The sequence below is a fragment of the Rhamphochromis longiceps genome, linkage group LG10 (genome assembly GCF_057381845.1).
Source record: "Rhamphochromis longiceps isolate RC_006_pf linkage group LG10, R_longiceps_female_GT1.1, whole genome shotgun sequence".
NCBI classification, from domain to species: Eukaryota; Metazoa; Chordata; class Actinopteri; order Cichliformes; family Cichlidae; genus Rhamphochromis; species Rhamphochromis longiceps.
The window spans coordinates 34544793-34561727 of NC_140566.1; the positions used below are offsets into that span (position 1 = coordinate 34544793).

At 39.1% G+C, this 16935-nt stretch overlaps 1 protein-coding gene across 2 annotated transcripts; it reads left to right on the plus strand.

The window, feature by feature from the left end:
* Positions 1-8177: 8177 nt before the first annotated feature.
* Positions 8178-15872, plus strand: LOC146661296 (homeobox protein CDX-1-like). Of its 2 annotated transcripts, XM_085421395.1 has the most exons (4): positions 8178-8817; positions 13213-13323; positions 13862-14010; positions 14886-15872. In XM_085421395.1, exons 1-4 carry the CDS (start codon positions 8190-8192, stop codon positions 15129-15131), a joined length of 1134 nt encoding a protein of 377 aa, XP_085277521.1. In that variant the 5' UTR covers positions 8178-8189; the 3' UTR covers positions 15132-15872. The 2 variants fall into 2 exon arrangements, with proteins under 2 accessions (XP_085277521.1, XP_085277522.1); XM_085421396.1 differs by lacking the exon at positions 13213-13323 and having other exon boundaries at positions 8183-8817.
* The last annotated feature ends 1063 nt before the right edge of the window (positions 15873-16935 follow it).

Below are 16935 nucleotides of genomic sequence, written 5' to 3' on the forward strand. Positions count from 1 at the left end.
ATCGCTTTCCTGACCTCAGCAGAGAGAACAGTCTGTTGTTGGGATGGCTGAGGTCCTTCACGATCTTCCTGGCCTTGGTCCAGCACCGCCTGCTGTAGATTGAGTGCAGGTCAGGGAGCTCGGAGCGGATGGTGCGCTCAGCTGACCGCACAACCCTCTGTAGAGCTCGTCTGTCCTGCATGGTGCTGTTCCCGAACCAGGTTAAGATGTTTCCCGTCAGGATGCTCTCTATGGTGCAGGAGTAAAAGTTCCTGAGCACCTTGGAGGGCAGTTGGAAGTCTCTCAAGCGTCTGAGGTGGTAGAGACGCTGTCGGGCCTTTTTCACCACGGTGTTGATGTGACAGGACCATGACAGGTCCTGCGTGATGTGAACTCCGAGGTATTTGAAGCTGTCCACTCTCTCCACTGGGCACTCGTTGATGACGGGGGTCTGGTAGTTCCTCTCCTGCTTAGTGCTGAAGTCCACTATCAGCTCCTTTGTCTTACTGACGTTTAGAAGGAGGTTGTTCCTCTGGCACCAGTTCTCCAGATTCCTAATCTCCTTCAGGTAGGCCGTCTCGTTGTTATCAGAGATCAGGCCCACCACGACGGTGTCGTCAGCAAACTTGATGATGGTGGTGGATCTTTTATGACTTTCATGCTTTCATAGTGGTGCTTGGGAGAGCTTGACCTTTTATCAGGTGGTCCACACTGTAACAAGTGTGAGAATCACTGATAAGTGTGTGTGTGCTTTTGGAAAACATTTAAAGCTGCAGTACAGAATCTTTGAAACAAGCTTAAAACATTTGTAGAAACAGAGCATCTGCTTCTCTTTACAGCTTTACAGAGGTTTCAGTAAAGCTGTGGCTGAACCACATAAAAATATATCATTAATTTTACTCTCCCCGATCAATGATAATGTTATGTTGGGATGTTGTTAAAGAGGGTCAAAATGTTTCAGCCCAGTTTGTTTAGCAGATTCTGTTTAGCAGCTTTAATACAGGGAGGACACAACTTCCAGACTGTGAGTAAAATCAGGTTTTCCTCTTTGTCAGGTTAACAGTTTCTGCCTGTCACTGCTCCCTGTCTGTTAGCTTACCTGCTTCTTCCTCACCTCGTACTTTCTCCTCACGTTCCCTCTTTGGACTGACAATCATACACAAATAGATTCAATTAGATGAAAAATTACATTAATATGAAAAAATACTATTAAGATCACTAATAAAAAGTCCTCTCAGTGTACTTTCAACCAAAAGGCAAATAACCAAACCACACGAACATCTAATAAAAGATAAACATTGAAACACTGATCCAACATTATTCCTGATTGATGGATCATTTGATTTTACACTTTTACCTGACGTGGCTCCTTTTTTGAAAAAACTTCCTCATATCCATTATGAACCTGGCTGTCTCTGTACACACACACACACACACACACACACACACACACACACACACACACACACACACCAGGTGTTATAAGGTTAATGGGCATTCAGTCAGTTAGCATCCATTTCTAACAGGACAGTGGTAACAACAGCAGCTACGGACAATTATAAGTCTTAGATTTTAAACAGGCTGTAAACATTTCAATGGGAGCAACAGGACGGTCAGATGTGGCTGATTTTACGGATTGTAGGGCAGCAAACATCGTCAGAAAACACGTTTTCAACACTGCAGGTTACCTGGTGTAATGTTTTTCCTACCAACTATATAAAGAGTAACTGAAGGTTAAATGCAGCCAACATGTCCTGTTTTAAGCCAGACACTTCCACCTCTGCTCCGCTGCGTCTCAGCCACCATCGCTCTGGCAGACAGAGCGCTAGAGCCAGAGCAGGGGGGAGCTGGAACAAACCACTTTGGGAGGCAGGGGGGTATCTATACTTTTGTTGTTAAAATGTTACGTCTCAAACAAGTAAAGTACTGTATGCTTTTTATATTTTTAGTAGTGTGTCACACAAACAGCAAATATTGTCAAAAAAAGTAAGAAATCTGTGGGGGTGCTTTGATTCACTTTGGGCTAAAATCGCCCCTGCTTCAGAGTGTTAAACACTGGGCTTGTGACGTGTGTTTGTCTTATTTTAACACTTTGGAAAGCGCCTCGGACTCCAACCCTAACATGTGGAAGGAGAAAATGCTGGGAAGACTGAGCAGCAAGACAGACTCTAACAGAACAATGTGACAGTTTTATGAGTCTACAGCATGATGACAATGTGAGATACAGTCTGAATTGAGAGGGTCTTGTGTGTACAACACTTTATTTATAATGCCCCCCGTTTTCCTCGTCTTTCTTCCCCACTCAGTCTGGTTTGTGTTGTTATGCTTGTTTAAATGTTAAAAAAAAAACTTTAATTACAAAAAAGGCCATCCATTCTCCTCCACCCGCTGCTATATTCTGGATTTAATACCCAAAACCTTTATTTCGATTATTTCTTACATTACAGACTTTTGATATAAACATTCTGTGTTCTTACAGATAAATCTGCCAGCATTAAAATCACCTCCAGCTGCAACATTAAAGCAATAACCTCATTAATGAACATTAATGATCCAGTAACACTGTGGATATAGCCGGCCAGTCAGGAGGAAGTGGGCTTTAAACAGGCAGAGCTAGAACCACATTCTAGCTCATTTTAAGGCATTTTAGAAGCAATTTGTTTTAATAAGACATAAACCTGACGGGAAGCAGCAGCTACTTTTAGGCCGTGGGTGGGGTTCAGCCCGACCTTCGTCTGCATTTCTTTCTTCCATGCAAACTGTGTCAAGGTGAGCAACAACAGCCAGCGAGGCAATAAAAGTCTTTGCTGTTTACAACCACCATCATCAAACTTTCCATAAAGTGGAGTTTTATGGCTGTTTGCTGGTTAATGGTTTACCTGGAGACAGGTGACAGTGGGAAACAGAAAGAAAATGGAAGAGAGTTCACACATACATCTTATCTTCTCGCTTGTTTCTTTCTGTAATTCTTCTTTGTTGTCTCTCATTTTGTTTTTGTCTTTAGAAGAACATAAAGCTCGTGGAGATCGTGATGATTTTTAAACTCGTCCCTCAGTTTGTTTGTTTGCTGTGTTTTTACATTATTAAAGTTTCCATCTTTGCTCAGAAAAAAGCTCTTTGACCTCACAGAGGCTTTGACCTAAAGAAAGATCACCTTCGAGTCTGGATGTGCTCATTCTGTGAGAGGTCATTAACCAACCTGTCCGTCCTGAGATTAGTCTGCAGTTTTACAGCTGTACAATAGGAGTGAAATCATACGTGGGAGATTAATACCAACCTACGAAAGGAAAACTATTATAGACACAGGATGAAGCGCTGAGGGTCACAGTTTCTTCTTATTTTAGGTACATTCAATTAAATATAAAATATTGTTGTTTGTTGCTGTTCTATATTTTTATCTTATTCATTACTACACACTGCCTCAATTAATTTGATAAAACTGGCTATAATATTACAAACACCAGTGTTTATTGCTGGTAGCTGCTTTTACAACAAACATTAGCATCGTCAGAAATGTTTGAAAATGTGCAACATGCTAATAATTCATAAGATTTTTTTATTATTCCTCTTTTTTCGAGAAAGTAAAATTTTACCCAAAGTTCTGTAAATGTGTTTATGTCATATTCCATTTAATTAATCAGGTGATTTACTGACCTTTGCTTTATGTTTATGTTCATCATTCACTGTCAGCATCTTAGCATGAAAAGGCCCCGATAATAAGTATCACAAATTAGGGAATGTTTATATTTAGATAATGAGATTTGTCTGCCTTCTATTTTACATACACACACATATATATATATATATATATATATATATATATATATATATATATATATATATATATATATATATATATATATATATGTGTGTGTGTGTGTATATATATATATATATACACACACACACATATATATATACATATATATATACATATATATATATATATATATATACATATATATACATACATACATACATACATACATACATACATATATATATATATATATATATATATATATATATATATATATATATATAAATAAATACAGAAGCAGTTTAATCAGAAGCTCCTCACATGACACGATATCGATATAAGAACTATCAAACACTTGAAAACATGAATGCTGGTGTGAATTATTGTGGCTTTTATGTGATTTTTACTGCAGCAGACTAAACTAAATACTCATCAGTGTAAAACAATAAATCTCCCATAAATCCATAAAGACGCAGATAATTCCTCTTCAGGAGGGCAGCGGAGGGGCGATCGGAGGACAGGGAGGAGGGCGGCTTCTGCTGCAGGGTTGCTGGTTTAAATCCCTGCTGCACAGTTCTGATGAGCAAGGCAGGGACCAAAATCTGTTTATTTGCAGATTTGTTTAAAATGTTTAAAAGAGGTTTGAAATCAAATTTAAATAATTAAAAGGTTTGAAGAGTAATAAAAGTTCCTGATTAATACTTAAATAGATATTTACATTTTAAATCAGTAGCATATTTATATGTAAATTGTTAATAATGACAAATGCAGTTCTCTGGAAAAGGAAAAGCATTGGAGATCATAAATGATAACAAAAAATAGTAAAATGTTTAACTTTAGTTGTATTTTTCATTCAAAGTAATCTTTTCAGAGCACATTTGTACTTTTTTAGCACCCCACATGATGCTTACATAGATTTCTTTTTACATGAAACATGTCTAAGTATGTTTTCGTTCAAATGTCACACACCTTTACATACGTTTCTAGAAAATCCTCAAAATAATATTAAAAATTAATCCAGAATTCTGTTTTCTGTTCTGTAAACATCTGGATTTGGTTCACAAGACAAACAGCAGGTGGCGCTGATTCTCAGCCCAATGAAGAATAAGAAACAGAGACAGATGTGTAGCTCAAATAATAAAAATTGTGATGAAAACATCAGATTTCTGTTCACAGCTGACTGTATGCTGGTGCTAGGTGTTGGTGTAAACGGGGCCTGTCAGCTGATCAGGCCGCTCTGATCAGTTCAGCTGCTAAAAAAGTGGAGCTGCTGTTCAGCGCAGGACAGCGGGGATCTGAGCCTCATGGTGAGGTGTTCAATTATCAGCATTAATAATGGATATAAATAACTGACTTTTCCTTCTTCTTCCTTTTTTATTTTTTTACATGTAATGCCCTCACTGGATGGCCTCAGTGTTTTCTTACTGTGTTTTTTCCCTCACTCTGCTTCTTTTGATTGTCCCTGCCGGGTCAAATGCACCTGGTCACATGATCCCTGGAGTCTTTACACTTTCATAATGAGTTCATGCAATCCTCTCAAGGAATATATTAAATACAAGACACAGAAGATTTTAGAAGTTTCTAAAATATATATTTGACTTCCCAACAATCAAAACATGAATTCATAAATGATGAAAATTTAGAGTAAAACTGATCATGTGGATGGTAAAACACATCGACCGTGGGACGCCATCACATCAACACAGCCCAATTCTCGGAATTATTGAATCTGAAACATGCAGAGTTTAGGAAGCTCCTGGGAGGGGGGGTGGGGGGCTAAACCGGCACCAGCAATGTGTACCTAATAAAGAGGCCTGACGAGTTTTTGGACTCACGCTGTCATTTCATGTCAGGTTGATTATAATAAGTAAAGCAAATAACTCTAAGACTCGGGAGGATTATTCAGGACATGCTAATAACTCGTAATAGTACAAAAGTATCTACACAGTGTTTACGTTTATCTCTCAGAGTGTCTGTGGGTTCATGCAGCTCTTCTTTTTTTTTTCTTACATTTCATGACAACTTCTATTTTTAATAATGGCCTTACATTAATTTTATTGTTATTTCTTTTAAAACAACAGATTCTAATATAATTCCAAAGAAAAGTTTTTCTTAGTATAATTTTATTTTTATGGAATAATTAAGCATCATTTTGTATGAAATAACTGTTTTATAAAGTGACAAAGTAACTATTCAGACTCTCACTCAAAGTTGTAGCATCCAAATCGATCTTAAGTACCTAAAGTAAAAAATACTCATCGTGCAGAATGACGTACATGGTTTTTTTTTATCATAGTGACTGATTCGTTAAAATGTAGATCACTTTGATGTAGCTTTCATATTAGCAGGGATACACTCGCAGTCCACCCTCTCATCCAAATATGCTCAACCTCTAACTCCAAAAATCAAACATGGCAGCATCGAAAACAGCAACGCTGACGCCTCAAAATGTGACAGCGAGTGCTGTCACCGTGGCTACGCCCCTCTCTTTCTTTTGTATACAGGCTACAATAATTCAATAAACATATAAATCTATTTGATCAAACATCGTCACCGTCTCCAGGGTAAAATGAGCGAAGAGTTTCTCCTCCTCTCCTACACTGCAGCTCCACAAATCATCCAAACTTTAATGTTATAAGATATTTAAACCCACTGAAGCCTCGCATTAGCTTCTGTCAGCGTGCTGTGAAACGGTCGAGCCCTCTTTTTACTTTCAGATCAGGAAGGAGACGAAGCTGCTGCTGACCTCCACTCGACCTTCCTCCTTCCTTTGTCCTGGATGTGTCCTTTATCGACCCCGTTTTCCTCCACAGCTGCATTTTTTTTATTTTTATACATTTAAGATTCTTGTTTCTATTTTTTTATTCTCTGTTTGAGATTAAATGGAGTAAAATATATTTAATCTGCTTTTATATTATTTATATTTATAAAACCATGTTAAATTAAACTAAATTGAAAAAACAAAATGAAAAAATACTTGATTTTAATATGAAACGGTTTCTTACAAAATTTGACAGATTGGGATTCATTTTATTTTAACTTTATTTGTACTTTGCAGTAAAAAGTAACGTTTTTAAAAAACAGTAAAAAGTTTTTTAATCTTTTCCACATTTCATTTCATATTTTACATGAACTGCAACAGATAATTTCTTAAGTTCAAAGGTATAATATTAATATGAGTAATTCATTAAAATATACGGTAGATGAAAACATCTAAAAACACAAATTTGAGAATAATAAATAAATAAATAAATAAAACAAAGGAAAAATGTGTTTGACCTGTAAATATTAGTTATTTTATTTTTCGTCCAGTTATCCTCTTTTTAAACACAGTTTTATTTTAGTTATTATATTTGAATGATGCTGCACAAATAAACACTATATGAACTTTGACAGAGAAAAAAATTATTAACCTAAAGCGAAAAGCTGCTTCTGTTCATCTGCCTGTGAAATACTCAGATTTGAATCATTTATTAGAAATCATTAAATCTGGAGACTAAAATGAGGGAAATGTGTCTCACTGACAGGCATCAGAGGAACATGATCAATATTAACCTCCTAACAGATCAGCTGATTACTCAAGATAAATAGTTTAACCCTTTAAATACTTTGATGAACACAGATGATGTTTTATTTACACTCTCTTCATACGGATTAAACAAAATAGGAATCCAAAATTGAAATGCTTCGTTCATGATCTTTATACGTTTTGTCCACATGAAGAAAAAGTTTCCCCTTAAATGTAGAATTCATCAAGAAATGGATCATTTTTACAAAAACGTTTAAAGCCTGATGATTTACAAAGTCTTTTGTTTGTTAAACCTTTAATGAGTTTATTTATTTGATATTTAATATGTTTAGATTGTAATTGCATGCATTTTAATTATAAACACTTTGATATCAGATTTTTTTTTCTCAGTTCGAGTTCACATTTTAAGATTTCTTCCATTTAAATTTCAGCTTTTTGAAAAAGAAATTCAAGCTCGCTAAATAAACGTGTCTGAAGAAAAGATCATATTGAAAGTGTGATGATTAAAAAATGATGAATGGCTCGGTCTGCCGTCTCTCTGAGGACATATTAGCTGTTTTCTATCATTTTGTCGGATGGTCTCCGTCCCTTTGATGGAGGCCTTTGAAGTCCAGCAGCGGACTGTCATGCAAATGGAGGCCGATAGAGAGGAGCCTGGGACGGGAGGAGGCGGAGGTGAGTGTGGGAAAAACCTGCTGTGGAGTCTCAGTTTTTATCAGGGTTTAATTCAGAAAGAGGTTTTAGTTTTAAAATAACGAGGATGATGTGAGGAGGAAGAGCAGGAGTGGGTGGAAGTGAAGAGAGGAAGAAGAGCGCGAGAGGAAGAGAGGCAGCGTGTAAGGGTGGTGAGGAGAGGTGAGGGAGGGAGATAAGAGCAATAAAAGTGAACATGTGACTGCTGCAGTTTTTAACGGGCAGCTGATGGAGACGGCACAGAGAGAGAGAGAGAGAGCGCGCGAGCAGGTGGAGGTGTGGACAGGTAGACACGCGCGCACTCAGAGATTGAAGTTTACCTGCAGACCAGGTGAGAGAGGCAGGCTGGATCCGCATTATGCTGAGGGAGTCCCCTCACCTGGAAAGATGTACGTGAGCTACCTGCAGCTGGACAAGGACCCCGCCATGTACCCGCACCAGAACCCGGTCACGCGCCACCCGGGCCTGAGTCTCAGCCCGCAGAACTTCTCGGTGCCCGCCCCCCCGCAGTACCCGGACTTCGCCTCCTACCACCACCACCACCACGGCATCGGCAACGAGCAACACCCGGCCCAGCAAGCCCCGCCGGCGGCCGGTGGCTGGAGCCCGGCATACCCGCCTCCTCCGCCCGCGCGGGACGACTGGTCCTCGCATCCCTACGCGCCTCCCGCGGCCTCCTCCGTGACCGGTGCGGTGGGCACCACCCTCGGATTCGGGCCCACGGAGTTCCCCGGCCAGCCGCCTGCGCTGATCCCCGCCTCCCTGAACGCCTCCGCGGGGCCACTGTCCCCCGGCTCCCCGCGGAGGAGGACCCCGTACGAGTGGATCCGCACCTCCGCGCCGCCCAGCAACCCCAGTAAGACCCCCACACCTGTTCCCTCTTAATGCCGCTGATGTACCTGCTAACGAACACCCCAACAATAGCCAGGTTTTTACCTTTAACCCGCTCATGGTTTCGCCTTTAACCGCTTACTCGTCACTTTTCAGCTGCTTGTGGTTTATTTTATTCCTGAAGCAAACCGAGCTCCAACAGTCTGTTTGACATTTTAATATGAGGCTGATATGAGACGCAGTGATACTCAAATGTCTGCACATGTGTACTCAGGTTGGAGATAGCGGCCGCCCGGCACGAAACACGCTTATAATCGATTGATCGGCCTGAGATGAAGTTTGGTTAACGACAAACGAGCCCCTCCTTTTGACTCTTTAAAGTTCAGCAGCAATGATCCTGATAATGGTTTCTTTTCCTTATGACGAGATGATTTTCCTTTCATACATATTCTAAATAAGCTGCATGTAGCCACTCGTGCTCACAGTAAAAAATGATTTAAACGTTATTAATCCGCATAATTGACGTTTGTAAGGCTTAAATTTTATATTTACTTAAATTCCGTTTTCCCCTTTTACTTATGCAAATTTATTCCTGAATAATTTCCCAGATCGTTTTTTATTTTATTATCTGGATGTAATCGTCGTCACTTTGGAACTTAATTTAATTAATTTAAATTTGAACCTCATCACTGACGCTCTATTTATGTATTTATTTTAAACCGCTGTCATTATTTTAATGATTTGGTTTCCTTCAGACTTTCAGATTAAAAGCTCCATATATCACCATGTCACGCAGCTTCACCTCAGTTCGGCTTAATTTGATTTCCTGCCGCTATTTTATTTTAAATTTCTTGCCCAATATTTCCATTCGTCCCATTCAGAGTATTTTTGAAACCTTTTCTTCACGTTTCACTTCTTTGCACCGATTTTGACTGGTACTCGATGTTTATTCGTCGTGGAGGTTTGAACCTGCAGAATGAGTTGGTGCAGCTGTCAGGACATGACGGCTGAAGCGTTCCCACCGGGTCCCGGCCTGTCTCCGGATCAAACGTGTGAAGCCGGTTTGAAGCCTTGTAATGTAAATGCGCCCCGCTGGTCGTGACTCCGGGCAGGCTGAGCTCGGCCTTTGTCCTCCGCTTGTCCCTGGGCGGAGAAAACAAGAGCCGACAAGATAGTTCCCACTTTGAAGTGGGAAGTGTGAATTTGGCTCAGGCTCCGCGGTTTCTGCAGCTCTTACATGTCACAAAACATCTTATCAGCTCTAAAGAAATGATTGTTAAATAACTTCAGCCTTGCTTCATAATGCGTTTTTTAGTGATAATAATTAAAAGCAATAAAATCAGTGAATCAAACTGAACAGCAGGATTGACTGGTGCACGGGAGGAGTTTCCTTTTCTTTTTTTAATCTTACTTCCTAATATAAAATAATACAGGGTCAGTAAGATCTGCCTGAGTGTTTGGGATACGCCCTGTGTTTCACACACCTGCTAAAAACTACCTTCAGCTTTATTTCCCTGAAATGACCTGAAGTTGCATTTGTGATGGACATGAAAAAGGATTTGTTAGAAACCTGCAGAGATGAGAGGTCAGTAAGAGGTTAACCACCGTCCATTTTAAGCAGGGGTGTATCCAGGAATTTTACAGCAGGGTGGCACAGAACGGGGGAGGCGGGGGCCACAGGTGATTAAAATGTTTAATAAAAAATGCATGAATCTGGTGTAGAAAACGTTCTGTAGGGAGCCCGATTCCCTATTTCATATACATGAAAAGTGGCACTGCAACAGACTTTAAACATAATTTATTACTTTATATTGGATAATTGTTTTGCAGCCTTTTAAAAACTCTTTATCGTAAAGGGTCCTGTTAATATAGAGGTTTAGAGACATCACAAAGAAAAGCCTGAACACAGCTCTCTGATTTTGATAGATTCTGGTAAAAAAAATTAATAATTATAGTCTCTATTATCTTTTAACTTAAATCTGTGTTTTTCATTTTACATATAAATGAGAAATAAATAAGTAATGTTAGAGGATAAAGCATCTTTCTTTGGGGAGCTAGAGCCGGACTATCAGGTGTTTCTGAACATGAAGCCAACTCAAAGGTAACAGTTGGCCTCTGTCGACCTGCCGCCACCGCAGGAAGTCTGCAGCTGTGCAGGTCGGTAAAGAAAGATTTAGGCGAGTGAGAGTTGCAGCTGTTGGCAAGTAACTTTGGGCTTTTTTCAAAAGCTAAAAAAAGCCCAAAGAACAGTAGTTTGATGCAGATGATGCTGTTTTCAGATGTATTTAAAGCTAAAATCATCAGTGAGACTAACATCTGATTAACCGCCATCCTGCAAGAGTCAACATTTTTGTCAGTAAGAACATCCCAAAACTGGAGGTGCACATGACATACAGGAGAAACCACTAAAAATGACCTCACGCTTCGACTCTGCCAGTGACAGAGAGGGGATAACAAACAGTCAGGTGAATCTTACATTCCTCCACTAGATCTCATTTCATTCTCTGAGTATATGAACTACTTTCCTCAGGTACTGGTTAAGTTAATTTCATCTTCTACTCTATTGTGGATGTGAATATTTAGTTTTGTACTCTTATTATTATAATTTACTGCTTCTGTTTTTATTGGGTGAGACTTGGGGAGCTGTTTTATTCCCGTACTCTTTGTATTTTCATGTTTTACGGCTGCGTGCGGCGCTTAAACACAAGACTCTTCTGTATGCATGTTGACTTTTATGACAATAAAATAGTGGTTTACATCCACGGAGTCTCGACGGGTGTTTGGAGTGAAATCTGAGCTGTATTCAGCTGTAGTTTTATAGTAAACTGCTACATGGGAAAACACGCATTAGAGCATTTAACGATGAGGTCATCATTTGCAGGAATTTACTGTTAATAATAAGATGTAAGAATACAGTAAAGAGCTGCACATTTACTCCTGGTAATCAGCTGTAACTCTGCAATAGAAGCTGTAAAATAAAATGCAGTACTTTTCTCTTATTGGCTGTAAGTTTAGAGTGAATGTTTAGTGTTTGTGTGGATTGTCCTTCAAAAACAGACCTGGACTCGTTTGCTTTTTCCAACATTTCCATATTGTTTAGAGTCATATCAGTTTCCCTGTTGTAGATACAACGTCTCATAACTGTGAGTTAACATCCACAAGAAGCACACATGGAATCAGAACCAGGTTTCGTTAAAGCAGAAATTAGGAAATGAGCAAAAAGTCCTTATTTTTCTTGTATTTGCTCATCAGTTTTAGCTGTCGGTGCCTCTGAAAGCCCATCTTTGGCTCAGTCTGTGCCGTGAGTAAACCTCTCTGTCTTTTTGATTTACGCTCCTTCATTAGCGTCTCCGCTCTCTCGGCTCTTTATCAGCTGAAGGAGAATCAAACTGTTGGTTTTTACTTTCCAACAAATGAAGCAGAAACTCTAAAGTTCAGACAGATGTTCCCTCTCAAACTAAAATGTTTGAGTTTTAATTCGCCCCGGTGAGCGATTAGAGCACAGACGGCGGTGGCACGCTGCTTATTGAGCTGTTGTGTGTTTAGTGTTAATATTGAATCAGAGCGTGTTAAAGAGCCATGAAGGCCTTTTTAATTAACTTTAACACAACCGTCTTGCTGTTATGTGCACACATACATTCACATAGAAATGGAAAATCGCAAAGAGACAAATTCTAATCTGTCTTTGGCATGACTTTCAGTCTCTGGTTTAATCTTCAGGAGGTTTGGGGGCTTTTGTTTTTCACCCTCCGTCAGGGCCCATTCTCTCAAAATCCATCAATGAAAATGTTTGATTTGTTTTTCTTTGTTTTTCTTTCCCCCTCCACCACAGTTCCTAGATATGAATACATCATTTTTCATAACAGACAGCACGACCTTAAGATTTATGTATTTCTTGACAGTTAAAGTAACAAAGTAACAAATGTAGGTAACAGAGTATATTTGTGTTGACTAAAAGGAACCAGGCTTTACTGCCTAAACACGACTGATTACATTTCACTGTGCTTTTCTCACAGCAGGTGTCACGAGGTGTTCGAGGTCGACATACAAAACTCAAACCTTTGATCTTTTTGTCCTGATTCTGAGACACATCAACAACTATTGTGTTGTGTAATCTTTTTACATAAGAGTGAATCATTTCAGGGGTTTTTTCTTTTTCTTTTTTGAAAATAATAACATAAATAATGCATTGCATAATATGAAGTGTTTGCAAATAAATAAGCTAACTGTGTGAGTTATTCATGGGATCCATTGACTTATTGGTTAAAAGCACTCTTTAAGCTCTTGGGTGTTTTGGGAGTCCACTTGCATTGTGGGTAATGTAGGCACCTGAGTTAAGGTGGGGGAACAGTGTAGTATACAACCAATTCTCAAAGTTTAATATTTAACTGAATGTTTGAACAGCTCGTTTCATTTTCAGCGTTCACAGTAACACACGAACTCCGGGACCATAAAGGAATAAAAGCAGATAGGGCTCTGTTTTATGCAAATGCAGCCGAGGCGGGGAGTCAATTTGAATGCAGGAGTCATGGTAAGAACACGCAGCTCCATCAGGGTTACAGCAGTTTTTCTCACAGGTTTATAGCACATAATATAAAATGCTTCCACTACATACGCTTCATTCACACTTTTACACACTAATAGATGGTGTGATTTTTGTGTAGCTGAAGCAGATGATTAAACATGGAGGTGTGAGATGTCCTGTGTGCACTGAAGCCATATAAATTATGACTTCAGTGCACACTGCTTATGTAGAGGAATAGCCTCTAACAGAGTAATATGCTTTTATGGGACTTGGAGTAGTTGTAATGTGATTACTTGACAAGTAAATATATGTTGTAGCTTGGCTAATTGTAGCTAAATTATTCATCTTTCTGCTAAAACTGCTTCAGAAATTCAGCTGACATTGCACAAATCCAGCATGAGCTGAGTGATGCAGCAAGAAAAGTTAAACTGACGTGAGCCCCCTTTAACTTTGCAGTGATTACCTGCAGGGGGCGCGTCCTGCAGAAGAGACTTCAGCTTTTCATATAAAAAGTTTTAAAAAATGTTTTGTTTCTGTTTTACAGATGGAAAGACACGAACTAAAGACAAATACCGAGTGGTTTACACCGACCACCAGCGGCTCGAGCTCGAGAAGGAGTTTCACTACAGCAAATACATCACCATCAGAAGGAAGGCGGAGCTTGCCACGGCACTCAGTCTGTCAGAGAGACAGGTACACAAAAGCTAAATGTTTTGTCCTGTTACTGAGAAAGACCACTGAAATATTTGATTGTCCTTTTAAACAAACACGATGATTTTTTGCACTGACATTATGTCAAAATATAGATTTTGTCAAGTATGAAGAAAACAATTGAGATTCTCCTTTGTTTTAACTGCACAACTTAAAGGTGAAGTCAATAAACCCTCGCATTTATCTCGGCACTGGGAGGATACTGGGTAGGAGGGGATTTATTAATGCACTTCTTCATTTCTTGACACTAAGGCAAACACAAGTAAGGTGTCACATCTGGATCTTTAGCCTGTAAATAATGCTTATTGTTCAGAACTGATTTACACAAAACCGACTGTATCATCTGCATACATTCGGTGATTAATTAGTCAGACTGGATCCAATTTAAAAAGGAAAAAACTGCAGTTTTCAAAAGCAGTATGGATGTAGAGACACTCAGAGAGGCTTCTGACCATTGGGCAGGTTTTTTTGGGTGGGGGGTGTTTTGTTTTTTTTAATTCTGGCATCTCCTGTAGCTTAGACGTTAGACGAGTCAAATTTGACCCCATGGGTTCTCCAGGGTTAAGCAAAAAGAACGAAGCCTTTAACACTGTTAAAGTCCTCAATTGCGATGCTCGTAGAGTGTCTGCAATCAGAGAACAAAGACTGAAGAACTGTTTGTTTTTTCCCAAACGTAATCTTAGGTTTCAGAGCTCAGACTGCTGTCACTAATTATAAGTTAGATCTCAAATTAGTTCAAATTCTTACTGATCGTGCAGAAACAATAATATGTTACTGAAAAAAACGTGCAGTAGTTGGAAGTGTTTGAATAATTCATGTTAATCTGTAAACAATGTCCGACCTTTTTTCTATCCCAGGTAAAGATTTGGTTTCAGAACCGGCGAGCAAAGGAGCGCAAGATCAACAAGAAGAAACTCCAACAGCCGGCTTCCTCAACCACTACGCCAACCCCTCCCACCGGCAGTAACGGCAGCGGCGGAGGAGGTGGAGGCAATGGCCTCCATGCAAACGGGAGCAGCAACGTCGCGATGGTGACAAGTAGCAGTGGGAGCAACGGGCTGGTGTCTCCTTCTCTAGCTCTGAACATCAAAGAGGAGTACTGAGGACGATGTTTTATTGGACACTGACTTCGGGATGTGGACTAAAAATCCTGAACTACAGACTGAGACATTCATCCTGCACATTGCTGTTTGCCTTCTTAAAGCTAAAGTTCACTGAAAATCAGAGAAATCTCAATGAGACATTTTGCTAACAACTTCCAGTCCATCAAATAATTCCCTGTTGTGATTGGATCTGAACAAAAAGGAATCTCTGCAGGTGATTTCCATCTGTCGAAGGATTGGTCAGTCATTAAAGGACAACCATTCGATGTCCAAGACTAACTTTGTGGTGGGTGGAGCTCTGTATTTGGGGAAAAACACATTTTTCACCTGTGACAGATGCTGTTGAGCTCATCACTGCAAATTGATATTTATAAAACAAGTTTTTTCAAACTCTTTAAACAAAAGCCCGAGTAAAATAACAGAGGTACTAAATATAATGCTGACTTTGTGTGCATTGTCTTCTCACACAGAATAGTCTCTCTCCTTTTTCTTTCTTTCTTTTTGTGAAATATTCGTGAGTATAGTGTTTTAAATATTTCATTTAGCTCTATGAAGAGCTGCAGCAGGAAGATACAGGATACAAACTGTACCGTCAGTGTGGAAAACAGTCGTTTTTTAACACTAAATATACTTTAAAGAGGGTATTTTCAAATTATATTAAGTTTGTAGAAGTTTGTTTTCAATTTAATATTGTTTCAATGTTGTTAGAGTGAAATCTTCTTATTTGATCCAAACACTAAACTATAAATGTTATGAGTGTAGCATGAACTAACAAGGTGTGGAAACAGCTGGTGTTCCTCACAGCGACAGCCCCGATGTTACTGATCATAAAACTGTCTCGGATTTCGTGCTAATTTAAATATGACAACTTTTTTGTGTGAGCTTAAAACCCTCGAGCCAGAGCTGCTGCTGAACTCGGCTTGTGAATTCAAAAACTATCTTTTTTCAAAAACTATGTTTTTGAATGCATGAATATGGCACCATGATTGCTTAAAAGGAAGTGCTCCTTTAGTTTGAGTCCATTTTTAGTGTCACCCAGTTTAATGCTGCATTTAATTGAAGCTGGAAATTTGGAATTTTCAAACACAGTGGACAAAGTCCAGATATTGAGCTCAGGGAAGTTCACGACTCACAACATGTAGAACTCAACGTGGACAACTGTAGAAAACTATTAGCTTAAGTGTTTGCATGTCTTTCTGCAGCTTTCTTCATGATGATTTTTAGGGACCATCTACTTTCAGCCTGTTCAATTAATTTAAAGCTGGAAATTAAGTAGTTATAGAAAAGTTTTTACAAGCTGCTTGAGTAGAATCAAATGTGTTTACTTTGGACTCCAAATTCTGAGACACTTGTAGTCTTGCAGAGTTTCATATTCAGTCAGTTATACCAAGAAGTAACCATTTATTTAAATTTGCCATCCATCAATATTTCAGGAGATTTAGATGTGACACACAGGATGAAATTCTGATTTTGAGAGCAGATTCTGGATTTTTGGATGTTTCTTTTTAACATGTTAGTGGAATAACTCGTCCTGAGACATTTCTATGTCCACGTGCTTCTTAAAAAAATCAAATATTTTTTTATATTTTGAACTGATTTTTCAACCAGGAAAGTTTTGTCTTTATTTAAGACTTGAGCTTTGTACATGAGAAGGTTAAATGAGACTTCCGTAGGCATTGGTGCCCACTTCAACAGAAACCTTTGTTTCATGGGGTTTGGTTCTTAGCCTCACATCAGCTCAGATGTCATCAAACTGACCCTGATTCACTCTTTTTGCATCATGTGATCAGCTCATGTTTTACTA

Bases quoted from the DNA above. Each gene is read 5' to 3' on its own strand.
- LOC146661296 (XM_085421395.1), top strand. From the start codon at position 8,190: ATGGAGACGGCACAGAGAGAGAGAGAGAGAGCGCGCGAGCAGGTGGAG. The intron at 8,818-13,212 runs GTAAGACCCCCA...TTTCATTTTCAG, and splicing joins CGCGCCGCCCAGCAACCCCA to CGTTCACAGTAACACACGAA. The intron at 13,324-13,861 runs GTAAGAACACGC...TCTGTTTTACAG, and splicing joins ATTTGAATGCAGGAGTCATG to ATGGAAAGACACGAACTAAA.